The sequence below is a fragment of the Phocoena phocoena genome, chromosome 2 (assembly GCF_963924675.1).
Source record: "Phocoena phocoena chromosome 2, mPhoPho1.1, whole genome shotgun sequence".
Classification (NCBI taxonomy): Eukaryota; Metazoa; Chordata; class Mammalia; order Artiodactyla; family Phocoenidae; genus Phocoena; species Phocoena phocoena.
This window is the reverse complement of record NC_089220.1, coordinates 40,978,453-41,004,718: the sequence shown is the minus strand read 5'-3', so window position 1 is coordinate 41,004,718 and position 26,266 is coordinate 40,978,453. Positions and strand designations below refer to the sequence as shown.

Sequence of the window (26,266 nt, the reverse complement as noted above, 5' to 3'; positions counted from 1 at the left end):
TGCCTATAATCCTCAAAAAAGCCTATTCAGGTGTAGGTACTATCAATCTTGTCATTTTCTAAGAAGTTGCAGCAGAAAAATGTTGTGACTTGTCTAAGATCTGAGAATCATAAATGGTGGAACCAGGAGAGTCTTCTAACCTTCACTTACTCTGAGGTTAACAAAATTTGAGGTGATTTTAATTGCCAAAAACAGAATGTCTCTCACTTGGTTTAACTGTTAGCACCAAGCTTTCTTTATTCATTGATGAAAGCCTTATATTTTAACATCAGCTTAGAAGAAACTATCATGAATTTTAATGTTGTGATTTTTAGATCATTTTAATAGCTTTATTTTTTTCTTAAATAGAATTGAAGGAATTTATCGTATTGAAGTAAAACAAAAGAAGAAAAGTCATAGTTTATTAATCCCATTTTTGTTAATTGAGTTGGAGACTGTGGGAAACATCCACTTTGAAGAAGGCACTCGATCTGATGACTGGTAAATCTTCTGATATTTAGTTATAGATTTAAAACTAATTTTAAGTGCTTAGGATTATCAACCAAAATACCAACTTATAAAAATCTTAACATGTCCCATTTCAAAACACCTTCCATATAGAGTATTCATCCACTGAAAATTGGCAGTTACCTACTTTACCATATATACATTTCTCTGTTTATACTATTGCCATGAGCTAACTTTGAAAACATCCTAATAGTATTCCTTTGCTCTTTACTTAATTTTCCTTAGCCCAAGAGCAGAATATAATTTAGAAAAGCTTATGGTCAAGAATTAATTTTATGTATGTTTATACGGTTTATTTCTGGACTGAATATAGCCCTGGATTCTGTATACTGGGTGAGAGGCTAGAATAGGGAAGGAGTGGCAAAGCAGGATTGGCAACAGCAAGTTGCAAATACTGGAGGAGGCTGCCTAGTAAATTTCCTGGGGGGTCCATGATCAAAGTGAAACAAGTTGTCTAGAGCTAGATAGAGTCAGGGTGCACATAGACATTATGAGTTAAAATAAGGCAGACACTTAAAAACCAGGAATTTGGGTGAAAAAGCCCATTTGGACAAAAATGGCAAAGCCACCCAAAATGGAAACAGGAAAAAGGCATCCACACTTCAGAATCAAGGCCTACTGGTAGACACAAGGAAGTGGTTGTGTTGCTTCAACTAGAGGGCACAACCCAAAAAATGATCCTAAAAAAAGAGAGCCTTGACACAAAAATATCATAACTTTCATATTTCTGCAGTCACTTTCTCAAAATTGGGAAGCCCGTGAACAAGGAAACATGTAAAGCTATAGAATGGACTTGATGTATCACCCCAGCGGATGGTTTTACTCACAGTCAGTGTTGAAACAAACACGATTTTTGTGAAGTAAACTACAAAACTTACAATAACCTTTTAGAAAGAAAAATGTGTGACTGTTATCCATTACTTTAAGCCAAGCCCCCGATTCTATTAGATGTGGCTCTAACTCACCTCTGTGAGTAAAAGCTTCTGAAGGGCCTTGGGGGTACTTTGGTGGAAAAGTCTAAGACGCTCTGCCCAAGGGACAAAGGGATCTTTTAAAATACTTTCTTTTGTATCAGTAGATCCATTTGCCCAACAGTTATCACTGTTGCTTAACCACAATATTTGATTTTTATGTGCAAATATATAAAAGGTATTCATCCCAGTTCCCATGTAAACAAGTAGAGGCCTTGATTTTTCAAGTGTTAAGAATTGAATGGTGTCTCTCTGCAGGATGTATGCATAATTCTTCAGTCTTTTATTTGCATTCACTCAACCTAAACAGAATTGTTTTTTATTATTTGTTTCTTTTTAACTTATCACAAAGTAAGCTCTTTATAAAACAAGTACATTAGTGAAAAAACTATGTAAAAACAAAATAACTAAAAAGCCATTTAGGTAACCGTGTCAGCCTGATAGTAATTTAGATAGCTTTGGTGGATTTTAATAAGCATTAATAATTGTTTACTTGGTTTTAATAAAAATAACCTTGATCCATTTTAAGGAGGAAATCAAATACATGTTGGCAGAATTTCAAGGACTGTTTGTTACTCTTAGCATACTACAAGCTTAGCTACCTTAGCTCTGATCGTTTATGTATATTAGGAAATAACTATTAAAGTGCTTTAAATTGCTCTGTGTGGTACATATCTAGTCATTTTATAATTTAAACACTGACTTTTCTTTAATATTTTTAAGGCCAATATTTAGCATTTAAATAAAAAGTACTGGAGTAGAGCTAGAACTAAAACATAAAGGTTTTCTCTCAGAAAAGCCTATGTTTATAGTAAAAGAGCATTGCAGATTTCTAATTGTATATCGTTGAATATTTCTTAGCTTCATTTCTTTTTTGAAATTGAAGAGCTTTATTTCTCAGTTTAAAAAAGTCCTGATTTTACAGAGACTTGTCTGTTGAGTAGATTGTTGCCACTACAGCATTTTCATTATAGATCATATTATTTACCTCTCTATTGCCAACTGAGTTATCTATTGACATCAGACAACATTTATCAACATTTATCAAATGGGGACTCCAATGCATCAAAGATGCTGTCCTTGTGCTTGAGAAGCTTTTTTAACCTGGTTATAGATACATGGCATTTACAATTTAAAGAAATAACTTCAAAGTACCACAAAACAATATATAAGTGACTCTGTGAGCTCCTTGGGGACAGATAGGATGTGCCTTATAAGTCATTACATCTAGCATAGGGCTGGCTGGATTCATAATTCAATAGATAACTAATTGAAGTCTCTATATCAATATATAGATACTCACTTAGTAGGTTCACTTTTGTCTATAAAATAACTTTCAGTAATTAATCTAACTTTTTATATATAAACATTTCAGGCTGTACTGTTTTAGAGAGCTACAGAAACTCAGACTTTTTGTTTTATACTGTTTTATATTTGTTTTTGATATGGTTTAAGTCAGCAAGTCAGTTAACAGTATTTATTAAATGCTTGTTTAGGATTTTGAAGTGATTTTAATAGATTATATTATGCTCCAGCCATTTAAAACCATGTGCATTCTACATTTGCTAAATGGGTGCATCATTTGTATATTAATGAACGTTTGTAGGCATCTCTGTGTGTAACTGAATATCTTAGTCAATGTGTATATCACCACTGTGGATGCTCACACATTCAGGTCTTACTGAATGAGTGAGGACACCCAGTGACATGAGGGGCCCTCACTCTCCTAACCTCTGCAGATCTTGTTGCTGTTAGCCATTCCTTCCGTGTAATTTCACCTCTCTCTCTTTTTTTTCTTGTAGTTAGACATTTCCTATTTTCTTTTTACAATCTCCCTTGACAGTCTTTTCTACTCCTGCACTTTCAAAAATTACTTAAAGTTACAATCTCTCTCCTTTACTCCAGTCCTGAATTTCTACCTATTAGACATTTCTAGCCGAATGTCCAACTGGCAAGGCAAACTCAACACATTTAAAAGGGAACTCAGCTGTAAAGTAAAAATTAGACAGTGGGGTTAGAGTCAGAAAGCCTAGGTCCAAACTCTATCTGCATAGTCTTAAAACAGTTATTTAACTCACCTGAATGTCATCTGTGAAATGAGAAAATAAAAAACTATCACAAAAGGTTACTGTTAGGATTAGACAAGGTGATATAAAAATATTTAGTTCTTAATCTTTTTGCTTTTGTTTTCCTCTTCCTGCCCACAAACCACCCCTTCCTTCTGACTCCTCCATTCCTGTTTGTAGCACTACCACCCTCTTAGTCATAGAAGCACAACAAACACTGAAGCCATTCTTGACTCCATTCTCTTCCTCCATCTCCATATCCAATCAGCCTAAGACCCACAGGTTCTCTCCATAATGTCTCTTGCATTCGTTCTCTCCTTCTCTGTAACCAAAATCTCCTGCACATGGGCCGTCATAACCTTCCTCTTAGACTATTGCTACATATAGCTGGTCCCTTCCTATGCCAAGAGCACTCTGTTAAAAACAAAACAAAAGCCTCCTGTAGCAACCTGTTATCTTCCAAATTACATTCTAACTCTTCACCCTGACATTCAGTGTCCTTCACTGTATAGTCTCCAAACTACCCTAACCCCTTTTCAAACCCTTTCAGAGTCAGCTGAACTGTGCATGCCTCACTGCTCTTGGAATATATCTGGTACACCATCACATAAGTGGTTTTCTTTGTTCTACTTCCTTCACCCAGAATGCCGCGCATCCCAGGCCCTGGCTCTATCATTGCCTGTCAAAACTTACTTTATCTTCAAGGATGACATCAAAAGCCATTCCTTTGTGAGGAATTTTCTGGTCATCTCCATCAGCTATAGTCATATCTTCTTCTTCTTTTTGAATCTTCATAGCACTGAGTTTTATCTCTCCTATCTTATACTCTATTATAATTTTGCTTGTACTTGTCCATTACTTCTTCACTTTATTGGTTTATAAACTCGGTGAAGATAGAGACTGCATCTTTTTAATCTTTGAGTCTTTTCTACTTTGTTCACTCGCTCAGCATTCATCCACTGAGCTTCTACCATAAGTCACATTCTATGCTAGGTGCTAGTGATAAAAGTCAAATAAGATATAGTTCCCTCTCTAATTAAGCCTACAATCTGCTGTAGAAGACTATGGTAATGAAATAGTAATAAGTTCTGGGATGATTGTACACATGGAGAATGTAGGAGGGGGCAGCTGTGTGAAGATCAAAGCAGAGTGGCGAGTTAGAGAAAGTATTCTGGAAGTGGGGACACTTGAGGGAGATGCTTTGATCTGAGTTTTGAAGGACCGATAGAAGTTAACTACATGAAGAATTAGAGGAAGGACTTTGCAGGCAGAGGAAACAGCATGTGAAAGGGTGTGAAAATAGTATAATATGTTCGGAGAACTCAGTAGTTCCACATGACAAGGGCCTGATCATTAAGGGTCTTGCAGGCTGGGCTGGGTAGTTTGAATTTTGCCCTTAAATCTATCAGACTGAAAGAAAGGTGTAGCAGATTTCAATATTATTTTATACAAAGTCCTAGAGAGTCATTATTTCAGGTTCAGACTAAAATGTGTATACATCAGACCAGTAATGACATGCTCCCCAGTTGCATGTAGCACATATTCAACAATGCTGTGAGAAGTTATCATCCTCCATGACGCACTGATAATATTGTAAGTCTCAGTACTTCTCTATCAGCATAGGTCTGTTCTCCCTCCTCCAGCAGTATTGCAGCCTCTGAATGATGTTTTCTCATCCACGGTGTGGCCAGGTGATTGAATGAATTGCTTTACTTCTGTGACCCCAGGTAGCACAGAGCCCTTGTCCTCTCAGCACCAGCGTTTCGTACTTCCAGGGCTCTAGGAATTCCATATGAAGAAGGGATCAGCTATTTAATTCCCAAAGAAAAGCTCTATGAAAGGATCACACTACTTGGAGTTTCCTGCGCTATTCCTGGTTCTTGCATTCCTGGGAGACCAGGCTAGAAGCTGGGAACTGTCCATTCATCACTTCCATCTATTCTTGATTACTCTAAGGGCAATTCTCGATTACCCTTTTGTTACTTTATAACAAAAACCTTATCTACATAAAACGCCTATAGCACTAGTTTCTATCAGAGCACAATAATAATGATAATAATAACAATTAGAGTGCAAGCAATAATGAGTTTCAGTGGTTCCAGGACATGTTGTTTAGGGGTGACTTGGACTAATTTAGGCCCACCCAGGAAATGATCCTCCTGTATATGACACTGTAGGTTTCCCACTGCACATGATGATCTGGTTGTTTAGCCGGACCTCTGAACTAGTTAGCAGCATTATGCTGGATTGCAGCACTATTTCTATCTGTCTCCTGTACCAGACTGCGAGCTCCTCTGGGATTAGTTTGGTTTGGGCAGCTCACTTTTCAACTCTCGGGGAAGAGTAACTGGGCAGTTCCTAGCTGCACTGGTTCAGTCTTTGCTAGTGAGAAAGGCGAATGCTCTAAATTAGGAGCTCAGATGTTAGTCTTAGGAAGAGACAACCCATCAGGAAGCTTACCTTTGTGATCTTAGCCCACACCCATGCTCAGGTCCTGGTTGATTATCCCAGTGAGGACCAGTCATCTCATTCATAGCCAGATATACCCCATATAGGAGCACTTAACTTCCTTTTCAAACTGATCCATTTTTTTCACATTTATTTTTTATTTTTACTTCTTTTCATTAAGGTAACATTGGTTTATAACATTATATGTTTCATGTGTACAACATTATACTTCTACTTTTGTATACATTACAGCGTGCTCACCACCAACTATTTAGTTTCCATCTGTCACCATACACTTGACCGCCCCCCACTTAAATTTCAAATTAATCTAAATTCTGTGCTACTTTTAAGACAGTGCCAGAATTATTACTGTGAGCATGGCCAGGCAAGGGCAGCAGAGAGCAAATGAGCATTGTGTACATTTTCCTGAGATCTTCACACAGCAGGCCCCTACTTCTCCTTCAATTCTTAGCTCAAATATCTTCTCTGAACGTCTTACCCAAGACCTGTCTTAAGTATCCCCTGCCTCTCCAAGCCTCTCTTACCCCAAGCCTTGCCCCAAGCCTCTCTTTCTTCAGAACACTTACCAGTTTAGATTTTTTTTATGTCTTGTTTATTTTTTTGTCCAACTCCCTTGGAAGATAGGGTCCATGAGAGCAGGGACCCTGCCTCTTTCACTTCTATATCCCTAGTTATGAAGTTATTGCAATAGCCCAACTAAGAGATGATGGTGATTTTAACTAGGAAAATAGCAGCGGTAATGATTAAATAGGGTCATATTCAGGATGTATTTTAGATGTAGAGTCAAACAGACTTGCTGAAGACTTGGATATTGGTGAGGAAGAAAGGAGGCAAGGTTTATTCCTGGGATTTTAACCTAAGCTACCAGTTAGGTGATGTTGCCATATACTGAGGTAGAAAACACTCAGGAGGAGCAGGTTTAAAGGCAGGTGTATTGGGTGAGTTAAATTTGAGAGGCCTATTACATATACAAGTGAACACAGCAAGCAGGTAGTTGGATGTTCAAGAGTGGGTATATCCAGCTAAGTGGGGTAAGGGTAAAGCCTGAAAATAAAATGTTGGAATTTACTAGTATAATAAATATATATGTATATGTATTATATATATATATAAATAATATATTTAAAATGTGTATTCACAAAGGACCAGGTGAAATCACCTAGGGATAGAGTTTATGGAAACAAGAGGAGAGCCAAAGACTGATTGCTGGGGCAATCCAACATTTAGAAGTCTGTCAGAGGAAAAAGAAGCAGAAAAGAAAAACATGAAAGAGCAGCCAGTAAGATGAAAGCCAGAAGCATGTAGTTTCACTGAAGCCAAAAAAGGAAGTGTTTCAATAAAGGAGGATTGCTCCATATCTTTTAGTCAGAACAAATATATAATAATTAATAAAAGAACTATTATTTTATGTTTCAAAGTTTAGTGCCTCTTTTACTGATTGAATAAGAACCAAATCAGAGCTATACTATATGACCATTTATCTTTAGCAAAAAAAAAAATATTAGCTATTACTTTTTTCATATGTAACTTTGTGTTCTCAACATTTTAAGGAAAATCTCTTTTCTTTGCATATATTTTGTATTCCCATATAGGTTTAATTCCTGCTATGAATTAATTCTATCACGTTTTTGTACATGGGACTTCAGAACGTATGGTATTAAAGGAGTGAAAGTAAAACGTGTCATCAAGGTTAACAACCGTATTCTGAGACTAAAATTTGAAGAGAAATTCCAAAAGTTTTTGGACAATGAAGATATGCATGATTCAGAGTAAGAAGTTAACTTCCATAAGGAACATTTTTACAACAGTCCGATTTTATTTTGTAAAAGAAAGTCTTTCTGTTTTAAAAGTTTACAATATTGAAAATATCCTTGTCAGTAAATAGTTCCTTTTCATGCATCTTCCTTGACTAGGATGACCTCATAGTTTATCCACATTGGAGCTCTTTTTGAGACTGAGGAGGAGTGCAAGTTTAATAATGACACTGGAACATCCAGCGTAAATGGGAAATATCCTGGGCAAGGCATATGGTCACTTATCTACAGCTAGGTTTTTCTGAAATCAATTCTAAAACTTTTTTTGTCTTAATTATTCTTAAGGAGCTGTCGACAGATGCTGGAATGCCTTTTTTATGTTTTTGATCCTGAAGTTACAGTGAAGAAAAAGCATCTGCTACAAATACTTGAAAAAGGATTCAAAGACAGTGAAACGAGCAAGGTAACATAAAATGTCATTCAGAATAATGCTTTCTTCCTAATGAATAAAACGTTGCCACTGATTAAGCGTGGTTTGATTCTCAATGCTTTCATTCATGTTAGAGCAAACGTATACTGTTTCACAAAAAGCTTAGTGCTATCATGGAAAGTACAATCCCTCAGTATCCCAGGGGGATTGGTTCCAGGACCTCCCACAAATACCGAAATCCAAGGATGCTCAAGTCCCTTAAATGAAATGGCATACTATTGGCATGTAACCTATGCACATCCTTTTGTATACTTTAAATCATCACTAGATTACTTGTAATACCTAATACAATGTAAATGTTGTGTAAATAGTTGTAAGTACAATGTAAATTCTATGTAAATAGTTGTGGAAGCAGGGCAAATTCAAGTTTTGCTTTTTGGAACTTTCCAGAATTCTTTTTTAAAAATATTTTCAATCTACAGTTGGTTGAATCATGAATTACTTTATCTTCATTATTATCTATTTAATCTTTCTAGGCATCTTATATTTTATATTGTGATCCTTTTGTGGATGATTTTGAAATCCACTTCTTTAATCCGTTTTAAACTCTCCGAGGTCTTCTCCATCTTGAAAAAATTCATTCAGTTAACACTGCTGTGCTTTCTATCATCCTATTTTTCTCTTTACCTTTACTGCCACCATTTCTTTATTCTCTACTTCATTTTCCCCACCTTGATACTGATATTGCTTTATCCTTGGTCAGTCCTGAGCTCCAAAATATCCAATCAACCTTTCTCGGTCCTCCACCCATTTGACGTGGCAGCTGTAGCACACTGGTATAGAGCAGTGTTTCCTAATCCTTTTCTCATCATGGCACACATAAAATCAAAGTATTGCTGTATTTGAATCCTGGCTTTCCTACTCACCAGCTGGGTGACTTCACCTCTCTGTGCCTGTTTCATCCATTCTGTAAAGTGAAGATAATAATAGTATCTTCTTAACAGAATGGTTAGGATTTAGTGAGATATGTGCAAAAAGGTTCTTGGATACTTGTTCATAGCATCATTATTCACAATAGCCAAAAAGTAGAAGCAACCCAAATGTCCATTAACAGATGAATGGATAAATAAAATGTGGTATATACATACAAGAGAATATTATTCAGTCATAAGACGAAATCAAATTCTGATACATGCTACAACATGGATGAATCTTGAAAACATTATGTTAAATAAAAGAAGCCAGACACAAAGGGACAAATACTGTACGATTCCACTTACATAAGTATCTAGAATAGGCAAATTGGTAGAGACAGAAAGTAGAATAGAGGTTACCAGGGGATGGGGAGGATAGAGGGACAGAGAGTTATTGTTTAATGAGTATACAGGTTCAATTTGGGATGACGTACTGGAAATGGATAGTGGTGATGGTTATACAACATCGTGAATGTACTTAATGCCAATGAATTGTACACTTTAAAATGGTTAAAATGGTAGCTTTTAACCTTATGTGTTTTTTTTACCACAATAATAAAAAAAAATCACCAATAAAGCTTTCCAACCTCTTGGTGGAGAATAAATTGGAGGGAGTAGAAGCAATGACAGGGGCACTATACGGGGGAGGTCCTACAGCAGCTCAGGCCAGAGATGATGGTGGCTTCATCAGGGTGGTATAGTGAGAGTGCCCTCACTGTACTTTCTGGAAGAGAAGTAGGAAGGAGGTGAAGAATTGAGGAAGGTGAGTGAAGTGCTCAGGGTCATATCAGAGAACTCTGAACCATCATGGGCACAAAGGGTAGAGGAAGGATGGGGCTATTTCTGTGTGTTTTCTGCCTGCCAGACACTGTGCTAGCACTTTATCCCCTGCATCTCCTAAAGGAGATACAATATCTCTAATCCTTCCAGCAGCGCTCTACACTGCTCTGTCCAATATAGTAGCCACCACCCACATGTGACTACTGAGCATTTGAAATGTGACTGGTCAGAATTAAGGTGTGCTAAAAGTTTAAGACATATAATACCAGTTTTTGAAGACTTAGTACAGAAAAAAAGATTATAATTTCTTATATTGATTACATATTAAAATGATAATATTTGCAAAATATTAGATTAAATAAAATATATTATTAAAATTTACCAAAAAAGTTCTTAGACGAGTTCCTGGCACATAGAAAATTTTTTATTAAATTCACCATTATTGCTGAAACATTTGATTGTGAGACTGACACGCAGCCTTCTGTGCTAAGGAGGCAGGTTATTGCTGAAACATTTGATTGCTCTTTCCATTTTGAAACTCTCCTTTAGCATCCATACACTACTGTTATCCTCACATTTTTCTGATTGTCCCATCTTTGTTTCCTTTTCTTTCCCCGTCTTGCCTCTAAACAAGAAAATACCAGAAGGTTAAAGTTTACTATTCTGCCCTTCTTTCTCCACACACCATCAATTACTCTCATTGTTAAGATCTTAGAAATGGGGCAAGATAATTGGCTAGAAAAATCACTGGGTAGCACAAAGCTCAGATAAGCTAAATTTCTATGTTATGTTGTGCACACAATGAGTAAAGATTGATATTTATGTTCTGCATCATTTAAGAGATGGGATCTGATTAAAAAGATATGCTGTGTAAGCAGCTGAGAAGGAGGATTTGGCTTAGTGTGGCAGTGTCTGGTCCAGGCAGAGAGCCATGCACATAGCCTCCATCTAATGGATATTTAGTGATGTTCATGGGAAATCTGAGATTATAATTACTAGAATGTGGAATTTGTGATCAGATGAGCCACATTTTAGTACTTATTTTTCTAAATCTCTTTGAATAACAGGTTTCAATAAGAAAATAGGCAATTCAGCATTTATATAAAAGGTATATTTTAGATAATTTGGCTACTAATATTAAGCTAGTAATAATTTCAAAACTCCAAGAAGTGACAAGGAGGAGTAGACCTGAGTCCAAGTCATGACTTTGCCAATTTCTGCTTCAGTCCTTGGATAGATCATATAATCTCTCTTAGGTTTTTTTTTTTTACTGCTAAAAATAGAGATTTTTGTTTGTTTTAGAGCTGCTTTCACAGCAAGTAATATGAATATTTCTGATAAAACATTTTTAAAGAAATAACTCTAATCACAATGCAAACTAAAATTTCCATGCATTAGCACAATGAGATGTATCTGGAAAATAATGTAGATTATTAGACCAATTATTAGACTATTTATTTACTTAAATAAGAATCTTCAGTGTAATTTCCCACAGAATTTTCTTTTTGGAATTTGCACTGTTGCTAGTGGAGTATCCTTGAAAACGTGCAAAACTATAGCTCCTGCACCACACAGAGTGGTCAGTTTTGACTCTGGCTGGTTTTACAGGAACAAATGTTGTTCTGTATTACTTTTCATAAATCTATTTGCATATAAATTTAAAATATATAAATGGTTTTATAGAATGAAGTTGCACCTGAAGGTTATCTACTTCTTTTCAATGAGTCTGACCTGCAGTTTCCTTGCACAGACACATAAACATAAAATGATAAACCATCTTACTAAAGTTGAAGTATTGTCAATCTTGTAAAAATACTCATACTTTGTTTTTTCTTTACAGCTGCCTCTCAGAAAAGAAGCTGTTATTCTTGCTAACAGCCTGAGTATATGTGAGTGTCCCAGAATTGAATTTCTACAGCAAAAGTACAAGGATGAGAAGAAAAACTCTCTTGAGCATGAGCTCTTCAGACATGGTAATACAAGTATGCGGTGTTTCTGAACTTTTAAGTTCTAAGTATTCAAATTCATTAATTATTTGCATAATATTTTTGATACTTGGTTTTATCAACCTGGGAGGTTTTCTGAAACCCATTTTATTTAGTGTTTACCAGTGTAGTGATACATGACTTTCTGATCTATTACTTTAATCAGGTTGTCAACAAATATTTACTGAGTGATTATCACCAGCAACATCAATAGGATGAGACTCATTCGTTAATCATATTTAATCCATCTTATATGAAATAAACACTTTTCATAATCTGCTTTTGTTCATTAAGTTGTGTCCTAAAAATAAACTTAACACATTTATGTACATGTTATACACAAACACACACACACAATCACCATACAAACCCCAAATTCATAGGAAAGAGAAAAGAGAACTTGGCCTATTTATATGATAATCATTATATAAAGCACTCAGGAAGACAGGCCTTATTTGTCCTTAATTATCAAAATATAAGATGATAAGAAAATCTGGTTATAAATCTAAAGTTGGCTAAAGACAAATTGTGAAGTGTGTGGATTGCTTTAAAGTTGCCTTATAGAAGATAAATGTTTGGTATCTTAATTTAGTCACAGTTATTAGTATTTTATTTGCATCTTGAATATATGTAAATAAAAGTACATGAGTCAGTTTGTAGGACACTTCTGGGAGAGGTTCCCAGGTACCCACAGACTGGAGACAAAGACCAGCTCATCATGTCCTCTCTTGCCCTACCCTCTTCCACTTTTCATTCTTCAGTTCCACCAGTATTTATTTATTTATTTATTTATTTATTTATTTATTATTTTTTTTGCGTTACGCGGGCCTCTCACTGTTGTGGCCCCTCCCATTGCGGAGCACAGGCTCCGGACGCGCAGGCCCAGCGGCCATGGCTCACGGGCCCAGCCGCTCCGCAGCATGTGGGATCTCCCCAGACCGGGGCACGAACCCGTGTCCCCTGCATCGGCAGGCGGACCCCCAACCACTGCGCCACCAGGGAAGCCCCCCACCAGTATTTATTGAATGCTTACTGGGTATTAGGCACTTGGTTGGTGATAGGGATTTAGTCAATACAGACTAGACAGTTTCTCCGTTATGGTGCTTACAAACAATAATATCCAAATAAATGTAAAATTATAATTATAATAAGAGCTACAAAGATGAAGTATTAATGCATAGTACCAAAGAATGTAAAATAAAGGGAATTGATCAGGTCAGGGAGTAAGGGACATCTATTCTTTGGTCTCAACTACTCAACCTTCTAAAGACTGGGTAGTCAGAAATTTGGTTAACTGAATTCTATAAAAGTAATATTCTAGGTTCCAGACTCTAGCTCTGTTAAGATGATGCATGCTGAACTAAATTATGTGTGTTTTGCAGTCTTTCATTCAGTTAATAATAATCAGAAAATTAAGCAGATTACTGAATCTAGAAAGAACTCCTATTTGAAAAAACCACTTGCTTTTTTTCTCATCCTTCTCCATTCTCATTTAAGAAATATCCATCATAGGGACTTCCCTGGCAGTCCAGTTGTTAATACTTCACCCTCCATTGCAGAGGGTGCTGGTTCCATCCCTGGCCAGGGAGCTGAGATCCCACATGCCTTGTGGCCAAAAAACCAAAGCATAAAACAGAAGCAATATTGTAACAAATTCAATAAAGACTTTAACAATAGTCCATATCAAAAAAAATCTTTAAAAGAAAAAGAAATATCCATGATGTTTTTCTTGATCCTTCTGGAATATTCTTTCTAAAACAATTAGGTTCTCCCAATTTACATTTCATAACTTGTACATAGTTTTAAAAAGTCATCTGAATACTTTATGCATAGTAATTACAAGTTGTTTCATAGGATTCAGTGACTCCTAGAGATCCTTAGGATTTAGTGAATTTCAAGGTTCCTTAATATCTAAAGGGAAGAGAAATGTGCATCCATTCAGTAGACATATATTGAGTGCCTCTTATGATCTAAGCTATGTGCTGATGATACAGAGATGAATTTTTACCCAGTTAACAAGAACAACAAATTTCTTAAATTAATTCATAAAAATATTGATAAATATTGTCTTCTTTCCTTCTTCCTTCTCTGTAAAGCTTTGCTTGATATAATCACAGGAATTCTCTTTTATAAACATTTTATTTATGCAACAAATATTTATTGAGCTTCTATTTTGGATCAAGCAGTGTGCTATGTGCTTTACGGTGGCCGACAAGATAGCCAGGATCTCTACCTTTACAAAATATACAGTCAAGTCTGGGGCCAATAAGGAAGATGATATTGGAAAATTATTCAAATGAATTAGTGTTCAAACATTTTGTTTTTTCACACTAGGCATCCTCCTGATTACAAAGGTTTTCCTTGGCCAGAGTGTTCAGGCTCGTGATCAGGACTCCATCAGCCAAGCCAACTACCCAATGATTAATTCAGTGTTCATTCCTCGAAAATATTTACTAAGTATGTCTGCGATGAAGATAAATCTTTTTTCATCTTTCTGAATACAAAATGTTTTCATTTAATACAGATGCTTACAGTTTAACCTCTACCTAACAAAACTTATAAACTTTTTTATAAAAACCTGTTCCTAGCTATTAACCTCTACCTAACAAAACTTATAAACTTTTTTATAAAAACCTGTTCCTAGCTATTAACAGCTATTTCTGCTTCCTATTTCAGTGACAGTTATATATGTGTGCCTGTAGATATTTTATTTTGTAAAAGTTTGTTTTATATACACAGATATATATATATATGTATAATATATGTATTTTAGAAAATAGAACCTACCCAACTTTTAACAACAAAAAAGTAATATATTTGTCAAAAACCATATGGCTAAACATTGAATAGAAAAGTGAAAAAGTATGAAAAGGAAAAGCAGATGAATAAAACTAAACGCTACTAGTCTGTGTAGTGAAAGGGTGACTAGTATTTATAGAATTAAGAAATTGTCTACAGTGGAGGGAAGATATAAGAGAAAAAAACCTCAATGACATAATATTTGGAACTTACTGAGTTTGTTGTTTATTAATCTATGTAAGGGTGAAAAAAGTATATTAAATATCATTTTGAAGAGTGTTTGTTTGTTTTGCTTGTTTTTGTTTTTTATTTTACCCTAGATTCTATCATGGGACAAAGAAACTGTGATTGCAGCATTCGACAGTACAAGTGGTTTGTCTTTGATCATGACCTTGTTTTGCCTGAATACATCGTAGAATTTGAGTATATTACAGTGGTATGAATTCATTTTTTAAAAATTTTATTTTTTTGGCTGCGGCGGGTCTTAGTTGCGGCACGTGGGATCATCGTTGAGGCATGCAGGATCTTTCGTTGTGGCACACAGGCTTCTCTCTGTGTGGCACATGGGCTCCAGGGCACGAGGGCTCTGTAGCTGTGGCACGTGGGCTTAGTTGCCCCAGGCATGTGGGATCTCTGTTCCCTGACCAGGGATCGAACCCACATCCCCTGCATTCTATGTTATGGAGATGGCTTCTTTGCTTGAACCGCATTGAACCAACCTCTGCTAGTTTCAAACTTTTCTTCTGCAGTTTCCTCACCTCTCTCAGCCTTCATAGAATTGAAGAGAGTTAGGGCCTTGCTCTGGATTAGGCTTTGACTTAAGGGAATGTTGTGGCTGGTTTGATCTTCTGTCCAGAGCACTAAATCTTTTTCCATATCAGTAATAAGGCTGTTTCACTTTCTTATCATTCATGTATTCACTGGAGTAGTACTTTTAATTTTCTTCAAGAACTTTTCCTTTGCATCCACAGCTTGGCTAACTATTTGGAGCAGGCGGCCTAGCTCTCAGCCTATCTCAGCGTTCAGCATGCCTTCCTCACTAGACTTTGTCATTTCTAGCTTTTGATTTAAAATGAGAGGTATGTGACTCGTCCTTTCACGCGAACACTTAGAGGCCATTGTAAGCTTACTAACTGGCCTTTTTTACTCATTTATTTATTTTTGCGGTACGCGGGCCTCCGCACTGCTGTGGCCTCTGCCGTTGCGGAGCACAGGCTCCGGACGCACAGGCTCAGCGGCCATGGCTCACGGGCCCATCCGCTCCACGGCATGTGGGATCTTCGCGGAACGGGGCACGAACGTGTGTCGTCTGCACTGGCAGGCGGACTCTCAACCACTGCACCACGAGGGAAGCCAGGGAAGCCCCTAACTGGCCTTATTTTAAGACTGTCTTGTCTCAGGTAATAGAGAGACCCAAAGAGAGGGAGAGAGACAGGGAAATGGCTGGTCAGTGGAGTAGTCAGAACACACACAACAATTATTAAGTTCACCATCTTATATGAGCATGGTTTGTGGCACCCCAAAACAATTACAATAATAACATCACAGATCACAGATCACCATAACAAATATAATAATAATGAAAAAGTTTGAAATATTATGAGAATTACCAAATATAACACAGAGACATGAAGTGAGCAAAGGCTGTTGGAAAAATAGCACCGATAGACTTGCTTGATGTCTTCAATTTGTAAAAAATGGCAATAAACCAAAACACAATAAAACAAGGTATGCCTATATATAAATATAAAATGATTATTCTTTAAAGGACTTAATTTTCAAAACAAATCATTATGACACCTAAATATTTTATCATGCAAATATGTTACATGAGTAATATATAACTGTAGTCTCACTGGAAAAGATTCAAACTGTACTGAAGAATATAGAATAAACATGAAAATCTGCTTTCACCTCAATCCCACCACCACTCCCTTTCCTGAAGGCATCCACTGTTAATAGCTTTGTGAGTTTGCTTTCAACCTTTTTTTCTGTGCATTTACACATATGACAACATATACCATTTTATGTAGTAGAGTCAAGTTCTAAGTATTCTGTAAATTTTTTGCCTTTAACAATATGTTTTGGACAAATTTCACTTCAGTACACATAGGTCTATACTTCAGTCTTTTGATGACTTCATACTATTCAGTAATACTCTGATTTATTTGACTGTTCCCCTGTTGATAAAACATAGGTTGTCTCCAATTTTATTACTATTTAAAACAATACTTCAGTGAGTATCATTGCAGATGCATCTTCCATACAAATATGGAAGTTTTTCTGCACCACATATTTGTAGAAGAATTGGCTAGTCAAAGGATATATGGATATGTGTGTTTTAATTTTGATAGATTTTGCCAGTACTCTTTACAGAAGTTGAATCATTTTATAAATTTCCAACAGTGTGTGACAGTGCTTGTTTCTTTACATCCTTACCAACACAGGTATTATCAATCTTTTTGTTTATATCTGATGGCCAAAGAAAGGATATTTTATCCTTTCATGTGCTTATAGATTATTTACAGTTTTATGAATCACCTGTTATATCCTTTGACCATTTTCTATTGGGCTCTATCTTTTTCATATTGATTGGAAAAATCTTTATATGCATTCTAGATGTTAATCCTTTATCTTTTATATATATTGCAAATGTTTTCTGTCACTTGTATTTTCATTTTATTTGTAGCAAAAAAAGTATTTGTCATTTTCATTTGTAATTTACAAGTTAATTTTTAAGAGATCAGATCTCTCCATCTTTTACATTATGGATTCTGAATTTTATGTCTCACTTCATAAGGCTTATATAAATATTCTCCTTTATTTTCTTCCAATACTAATATAGGTTGTTCTAAAAATTTTAGCCTTTTTTTTTTTTTGGCTGTGTCGGGTCTTAGTTGCAGTACACGGGATCCTCGTTGAGGCATGTGGGATCTTTTGTTGTGGCGCACAGGCTCTTCTTTTGTTGCAGTGTGCGGGCTTCTCACTAGTTGTGGCATGTGGGTTTTCTCTTCTCTAGTTGTGGTGTGCAGGTTTTCTCTTCTCTAGTTGTGGCGTGCGGGTTTTCTCTTCTCTAGTTGTGGTGCGCGGGCTCCAGGGAGCATGGGCTCTGTAGTTGTGGCAGGTGGCTCTCTAGTTGAGGTGCCCAGGCTCAGTAGTTGTGGCGCACAGGCTTAGCTGGCCCCGCGGCATGTGGGATCTTAGTTCCCCGACCAGGGATCAAACCCACGTCCCCTGCATTGGAAGGCAGATTCTTTACCACTGGGCCACCAGGGAAGTACCTAAAGCTTTTAGCTTTTTAATTCTATCTAGAAATTGTTTTATTCTGTGTGAGGTTGGGGAGGTCAAATAATTTTATCCTTAAAAATGGACCAGGGCTTCCCTGGTGGCGCAGTGGTTGAGAGTCTGCCTGCCGATGCAGGGGACGCGGGTTTGTACCCCGGTCTGGGAGGATCCCACATGCTGCGGAGCGGCTGGGCCTGTGAGCCATGACCGCTGGGCCTGCGCGTCTGGAGCCTGTACTCCTCAACGGGAGAGGCCACAGCAGTGAGAGGCCCGCGTACCGCAAAAAAAAAAAAAAAAAAAAAAAAAAATGGACCAAGCATCATCTTTTTTACTCTATTTTGAAATAGTAGCTATCATTAAAATTATTTTCATATATAAGTGGTCTATTTATAGATCCTTCTATTTCTGTTCCATTGATCTCTCTGTCTAATCTTGGACACCTACCACATTATTTTGGTTATTACAACCTGATGATATGTTTTGATATGTGATAGGGCAAATTCTCTTCCCCTGTCCCCACTTATATATATATTTTTAATTCTTGGCTATTCTTGAACATTTTCCTTTCCAAATAAAATTTAGAAACAGTTTGTTAAGTTCTATTTAAAAGTCCTATTAGGATTTGATTGTGATTGTATTGAATTTAAATTTAATTTGGGGCAAACTGACTACTTTGTAGTATTGGGCCTCTCATCCAGGAACATGATAAGTTATTCCATTTACTCAAGTCCTCTCCAACATTTTCCTTTATATACATCTTAAACATTTCTTGTTAAGTATAGTTCTGGGCATTTATATTTTATATTGTTATGAAGTGGATTGTATCAGTCAAATATGCTTTCAGCATAAGACACAGAAATCCGAACAAACAGAAAACAGAATAACTGAAATAACAAGAAGTAGTGAGGCCAAGTCCCTGGCTGTTGTGACTGACTTCAGTGATGTCAGCAAAGACCTCCATCATCCTTCTGCTTGCCACTTCATGCACTCTTTTTTTTGTGTGTGTGTGTGTATACGCGGGCCTCTCACTGTTGTGGCCTCTCCTGTTGCGGAGCACAGGCTCCGGACGCGCAGGCTCAGTGGCCATGGCTCACGGGCCCAGCTGCTCCGCGGCATGTTGGATCTTCCCAGACTGGGGCACGAACCCGTGTCCCCTGCATCGGCAGGCGGACTCTCAACCACTGCACCACCAGGGAAGCCCCATGCACTCTTTTAATCGGAATATTCAGTTCTTTCGTCACCTCTGGGAAGTTTCTTTCTCTTAATTCCTTGATCATTTCTTCTCTTCCATTCTCTGTTAAGCCCTCTGGAACCTCTGTTTGTTAAACATTGGACATTCTGAACTGATTCTGCATGTATTTTAATTTTTTTTCTCTTGTATTTACATTTCTGTTTTTAAATTCTGTGCTCTGGAAGATGTCCTCATATTAGCTTCCACTTACTAATTTGATTTGCTGTCATATCCATTTGCTTTCTCAGAACGTTCATTGAATATTTTCTATTTCACTAATTGTTTTTACTTTGACTTCAAAGCATTTACCCTGTTCTTTTCTATAGCAGCCTATTCTTTTATAGATGCTTTGTTCTCCCAGATTTTAAAAAATTCTCTTATGGGGACTTCCCTGGTGGTCCAGTGAGTAAGACTCCATGCTCCCAATGCAGGAGGCCCGGGTTCGATCCCTGGTTGGGGAACTAGATCCCCCATGCCTGCTGCAACTGAGAGTTTGCGTGCTGCAACTAAAAATCCCACATGCCACAATGAAGATCCTGCATGCTGCAACTAGGACCCGGTGCGGCCAAAATAAATAAATAAATATAAAATGAAAAAGTAAAAAAAAAAAAAATTCTCTTAGGGACCATTTTGGTTTTTTCTAGACCCATTTCTGTTTGTTCATGTTGTTTTTGCCCATTCATCCACAGTTCTTATGATAATTACTTAGTTGCCTGATAATTACCTAGAGCATCCTCCTGCTATTTTACTTGTTCACTCTGAACGTCAAGTTTCTTGGGATCTGCTCTTTGAAGTGGTTATCTCCTGCACACATTTTGGCTGCAGGTTACATTTCTGCTCCTATTTGTCTGTCAGTTCAGTCCCTTCTGATTTATGTTTCACAATTTTTAGTCTTTTGTTGGTACCCTCTCCACTGTTATAAAATATTTTAAAATTGTCTTTTGCTAGTTTTAGGGAATTTTCAGCAGGAGGACACACCCATTCTTAGCCCACAATTTTAATCTACTCTCATAGATTTCCTAATGTGATACTCATCATAGATATTACTATATAACAGGAACAAAAGTTAATTCATCTTTCCTACATAGCCTATTTCTTTTTCAAAATGATAAATACAGCAACCAAATTTTCAACATTTTAAATAAATTTTTTAGGTCAAGGCTCACTCTTTATTTTCTGCATTCAACAATATTATCCTAGAAGAGAGCAAAAAAAATTCAGAAGGATCAGTATTGTCCCAGGATTTGAAATTTGATGATGAAGTTATAAAAATGGATCCCAGGATCAAGCCCAGACCAAAACTTATTAGCTTGGATGATAAAACAATACTTTCCCTTGCCAAGACTAGCATTTACAGTCATATTGTGGTGAGTATTATGAGGAATAAAATTTGGGGACATGAACCTTGAATTTGGTCAGAATCTATCACATGAAATCTAAAGATATTAAACCACCTATCTGATGATGCCAGGCAGCATGCTGTCCATGCCGGGCATGCTTTAAAAGTGCCCAGCCCTTTTCTTCTACAGATCAGTGTTGTCCAGTAGTAATATAATATGAACCACATATGTAATTTTGAATTTTCTATTAGCCACATTTTTAAAGATTTTTAAAATTAAAAGGTAAGATTAATTTTAATAATATATTATAGTTAACTCAATAGCTCCCCAATATTATCATTTCAACATACAGGCAATATGAAGATTCATTAACAGATAGTTTCATGCTAAGTCTCTGAAACCTGGAGTATATTTTACACTCACAGTACATCTCAGTTCATAGTTCAAGTGCTCAATAGCCCCATGTGGCTAGGGGCTATCATAGAGGACAGTGGAGGTCTAGAGGTAGCCTTGTAATTTGCAAGGAATTTCATTCCTGAATAACAAATAAACTCTCTTTAACTGATTAAGATAGTAAGTTTCAAAACAGTTTCCAGGACCAATCAACATAGAATACAGGAGTTTTATCTTTACAAAATTAATCAACAGAATTTGAGTAACTTATTGAAGCAACTTACTTTACACTGAGGAAATTCTATTGAGATATTAAGCCTCCCTCTATATCTTGACTCTCAAATCTGTCCGTTTCAAATCTGCTACCATTCTGTCCAAACTCCCTTTATCTCCGACCTAGACTACTTCCATAGGGCTACTACACAACTCCAGGAGGCACCATGCACATTGTATTCTGTTAATGTGCTCTTTGGATGCTATTCACTATATAACTTGACTATAACTCAATACAAGGTGTGTGTGTCTGTGTGTTGGGGGCTGGGGAGGTACATGCCTACTAGAGCTATGCAAAAGAGGCCTTGTCCTGCTTCTGCTTTAAGGCCACAACCCATTCTCCATGTTGAAGCGAGAGGACTCTTTTCAAAATGCAAGTCTGATTTGTCACCCCTCACTACTCCTATTTGAAATGCTCAAATGATTTTCCAATTGTTTTAAAAATAAAACCAGAGTCCTTAATATGGCCTATAAGGTTTTGCATGACCTGGTCCCTGGCCTGTCTATCCACACTCTTCTCATATTACCCTCGCTTTAGCAATCTGTGCTCAGCCTCCTTCTTGTTTCTTGAATGTACCCTGTTTGCAGCCACACAGAGCCTCTGCACTTGTACTGTACTCCTGCATGGAATGTTCTCCCCTGACCCCGTTTCTCCTAGTTAACTCCCACACATATTTTTGATCTGTACTTTAGCATTAATTCCTTCTCTTACCTCTAGGTCTAGATAAGAATCTAAGTAAGATTCCTTTGTCATATGCTTTGTATCCTTCCTAAACTATAAATTCCACAAGGGCAGAGATTAGGCTGTTCTTAGTCATTTATATTCCCAGCATGAGGGCAACAATATAAGATTGTACATTGAACAAAATGGCCACACCTAAGGAGCAACTTTCAAATAAGAGTAGTATATTTACTACAACAATTTTTTGATGACTGTTGGTAAAATTTCTTTTACCAACAAAATCAGCCTATTGTAACAATTTTCTAAAAGCTGGAAAATAAAGGCATCTTGAGGTAAGGATGCCTTTTTCTAATTTACTCATAAACACTGAGTGGACTAGCATCAACTCTGCCATTATCTAGCACAATACCTAGCACACATGAGATACTCATTAGTTACTTGTTTTAAAACAGAATGTCTTGAGTGGTTCTTAACAAAGAAAGTGGGTTGTTTACTTGAACCTGCAGAAGTAGTAAACAAATTGATATTAACTGATAAATTGATAAGAATACTTAAGAAGACAAATTATTCTTACATGACGCTATCTTTCTATGCATGCACTGAAAGCTAAGGTACAGATAAAAATTCTGAAATGATTTTTATCTTGAAAGTCAATTACTTTGCTCCATCATTACATTTCTAAATCCATTGTTTATGATGACAGTTTTTTCTCAAGTGATTGTGTGAAACAAAAAGTAAAAAATATTTTTTAAAATAATAAGTGAGGTCAACAATTTTCAGCCTGCTTCTAAAAATATTTGAAACACTTTTTTAAGAAAGTTTATGGGATTGCTTTGGTTAAACTGTGTTAGCATCATCCACCAAATCTTCAAGTCTAGGAGATTGTCGTTACCTTAGAGGATTATTATTAGAGAGGAAGGAAAACTTCATAACATGATGGCGATATCACCACCTTTATCATAAGTGTGCAGTATACTTATTACAGGAGCAGTCTTCCAGCTGACAGCATGGAAAAATTGTTTCTGAACTATATTGTCAAGATTTCATAGTTGAGTAATGAATTCTTGGTAATAAAGCTTCAGTAATGAAAGGTTTAATAAATGAATGTGCTCTGATTGGACTGAGCTTCTAGAACATGTATTCCTATAGATTTAAAGGGATTAAATAAAAGTTAAAAAAAAAAACAGCACCAGAAGGTAGGTCTTTTTTATTATCTTTGGTTTGTGATAAGAAACAGAGAGGAGAGTTAAGACTTCAGAATACCTTGGGCAGCTTGTGACCTCCACCTGACTATTAATTTGGTCAGCACGCATAACATAAGAATGGAGGGGCTTTTTCATATTAAATTTGCCTATATTGCTTAAAAGCCAGCAAATTTTCTAGGGTTTCCAGTAAGAATACTAGATATTAGAAGAAGGATATTTAGCTATCACACCCTTTGTTCTCCCTTCTTTGTGCCGTTACTGTAAGAGAAACTGAGGGAAGGGTACATACCTCTTATTTTCTTTTCAGTTATCCCCACCAGGTCGAGTTTCATGAGGACATCTATAAAAATAAATAAAATATGTAGAAATAAAAAACCCAGAGTAACATAATTTTATATACTCTTACAGCACAATTAAATACTGAAAATTAGAGTTGTCAGTTATGTCTGGCTTTTGTACTGATTTATTCATTTAGCATTTACTGAGATTTGCTGTATTTTAGGCAATGAAATAAGTATTGGGGGTTCAATGAATAAGTTATTTTCCCTGCCCCAAGGATATTATTTCAGTGGAGGAGACAGATATGGAAACAAATACAGGAAGTTTGGAGTTGCTGGGAGAGGTCCACAGAAAGAGGTGGGTTTTTTGTGGATTTTTGAAGGATATGAGAGATTTCATTGTTTTTGTCTTCCAAGCAGAGGAAATACTTTATCTGTAAGCACATGGTTTTGAAAGATCCTGGTGTCTTCAGGGAACACTGAGGAATTCAGTGTGACTAGAACATAGGGTGTGTGACAGTGGAAGTATAGGTGTAGGTTGGAATACAAAGAAGATACATGAGGCTGTGGCTGGAAGAGTAAGAGGTTATAGCCACATCACGATGGATTTCAGAAGGCAAATTTATAAGTTTACATTCTTTTGTTTAGGGAATAGGCTCTCTGTTTTTAAAGACCCTAACTTTGATAGCTTGTGTTTAGATTTAACTGTGGTCAGACTGGTGGTATAGAAATCCAGTAGAAACTATTGTAGTAGTCCAAAGGACAAATAATAGTCTGAACTAAGGCACTGTAGTGGTGATGGTATGGAGCAGTTGATTTAAGAAACATTTCTAGAATCAAATGTATATAGAAAAGAGGGGAAATTGATCATCAACAATATCTGTTAGATGGTGAAACTCTTAATCAGGATTGAAAATATGGACTGCCAAGCAGATAAGAGAAGATGATGAATTCAATTGTGAACATGTTAAGTGTAAGTTATCTGTAGAATCTGTCATGTGTGACCTGTAAACTAGTCTGCATAAATTGGCCCTTCTTAATTTTAGCAAAGTTTTGATAACTATTTGACATTCAATTGTTTCTCCCTGCCAGGAATTTAGTTATGTCCACAGTATAATAGGGTATAAGATGGTGGTGGTAAGTGAAGAGGGTTGGGAGGTAGATACCTGATTTTATCATGATACCCATTTGTTGTGAATAAGGTGGTCAATTATATTGACATTTTCTTGTGCCACTATTTATTTTGTAGACTATGCATAAATCTTCATTTGATACCATTAACAATGGTATAGTTTAAAGAGAAAAATTATGTAGACATCAGGGTTTCCCCTAAATATAAAAATATAGTAACATTCTTTTTTTTTTTTTTTTTTTTGCGGTACGCGGGCCTCTCACTGTTGTGGCCTCTCCCGTTGCGGAGCATAGGCTCCGGACGCGCCGGCTCAGCGGCCATGGCTCACGGGCCCAGCTGCTCCACGGCATGTGGGATCTTCCCAGACCGGGGCACGAACCCGTGTCCGCTGCATCGGCAGGCGGACTCTCAACCACTGCGCCACCAGGGAAGCCCATAACATTCATTTTTATACAGCCCAGGATCAAATGGGCAGGGAAAATCTAGGCCAAATTCTGATGTAGAAACTGTCTTAGACACTCTCCCAATTCCTTCTTTGATGTTGTGTCTCCCACTTTAACACCCTCAGCCTTTCTTCCTTAGTCCAGTGCCCTCATATGGTTTCCTGTACTCAGGGTGTATCCTTGCCATCCTTTCTTTTGTGAGGCGACCTAGCCAATACCCAAAATCTTTAGGGCCTACACTGTTCACTAGCCTGAAAAATAGGTCTGCCCTAATGAATATCACAACAAAATATTTAGCCATTTTCTAAAAAGAATTTCATGCCGATTATTGATAAACTTAGAGCAAGTGGAAGATCAAATTAATCAAGAACCAGATGCAATGCTATTAGAAACTATACCTTTTAAAATCATATTATAAAATCAGACTATACTTTCAAAATTATATTTTTTTCTCATTGGCTCTCTCTTAATGTTATTTAAATAGCTATAATTAGGATATAATCTGTCTTGTTTTTTATTTACATTTTATTTTACTTCAGAGTCTGAATCTACATGGAAACAGCTTGAGTAAATTGAGAGATCTCTCCAAGTTAACAGGACTTCGAAAACTTAATATCAGCTTTAATGAATTTACTTGTTTAGATGATGTATACCACCTGGTAAGAACTGTCTTTTTGAAATTATTTAAGTAAAATAAAATAATTTAATGAATAAATTATTTTTGTAATTTAGACCTCATATATACCATATTAACAGCCCAATTCAGGAACAAAACATACATAAACTATATATATAGTATGTTACTTTCTCTAAAATAGGCCTTAGATTTAGATTCTGTTTACAAACCAAATATACACCTGTGGTCATATCTGATTTCTAGCTACTTGAAAAAAATGTAAAATTACTCCAGACCTGTTTTTTAAAATGGCATTTATAAAGTGTCATTTCCAATTTCTTCTGGTCTTTTTTTCTCACTCTTTTTTTTTTCTCCTTATTGTGAGTCTTTATTTCTTCTTCACTTTCTAGTTTACCACTTCGCAGCTAATGTTGTCAAGTCTTCCTATCTGTTCATTATCCATATGGTTAGTTCTCTTTCTCTCTGCCTTGTCCTTTCTACCCTCATCACACACATAGATCTTGTTTGATTTGTGTTTGCCTTCTTATAAATCAAGGACAAATACAGTAATACACATGTACACCCAGGTATGGATCTTATCTGGCTTTTGTTTTCCCTGTTATATGTCATATAACAAAAATAATTACATATGG

The 26,266-nt window shown here is 36.5% G+C and overlaps 1 protein-coding gene across 1 annotated transcript in view; it reads left to right on the top strand.

Moving 5' to 3' along the window:
- Positions 1-26,266, top strand: part of LRRC9 (leucine rich repeat containing 9) — a 96,945-nt gene that overhangs the window by 14,538 nt on the left and 56,141 nt on the right. Inside the window, exons 9-16 of the mRNA XM_065872633.1 lie at positions 349-480; positions 7,606-7,782; positions 8,113-8,230; positions 11,792-11,924; positions 14,271-14,393; positions 15,056-15,171; positions 20,406-20,618; positions 25,537-25,656. Of these exons, the coding sequence (XP_065728705.1) occupies positions 349-480; positions 7,606-7,782; positions 8,113-8,230; positions 11,792-11,924; positions 14,271-14,393; positions 15,056-15,171; positions 20,406-20,618; positions 25,537-25,656 (1,132 nt within the window). The remainder of the gene's footprint in view (positions 1-348; positions 481-7,605; positions 7,783-8,112; positions 8,231-11,791; positions 11,925-14,270; positions 14,394-15,055; positions 15,172-20,405; positions 20,619-25,536; positions 25,657-26,266) is intronic.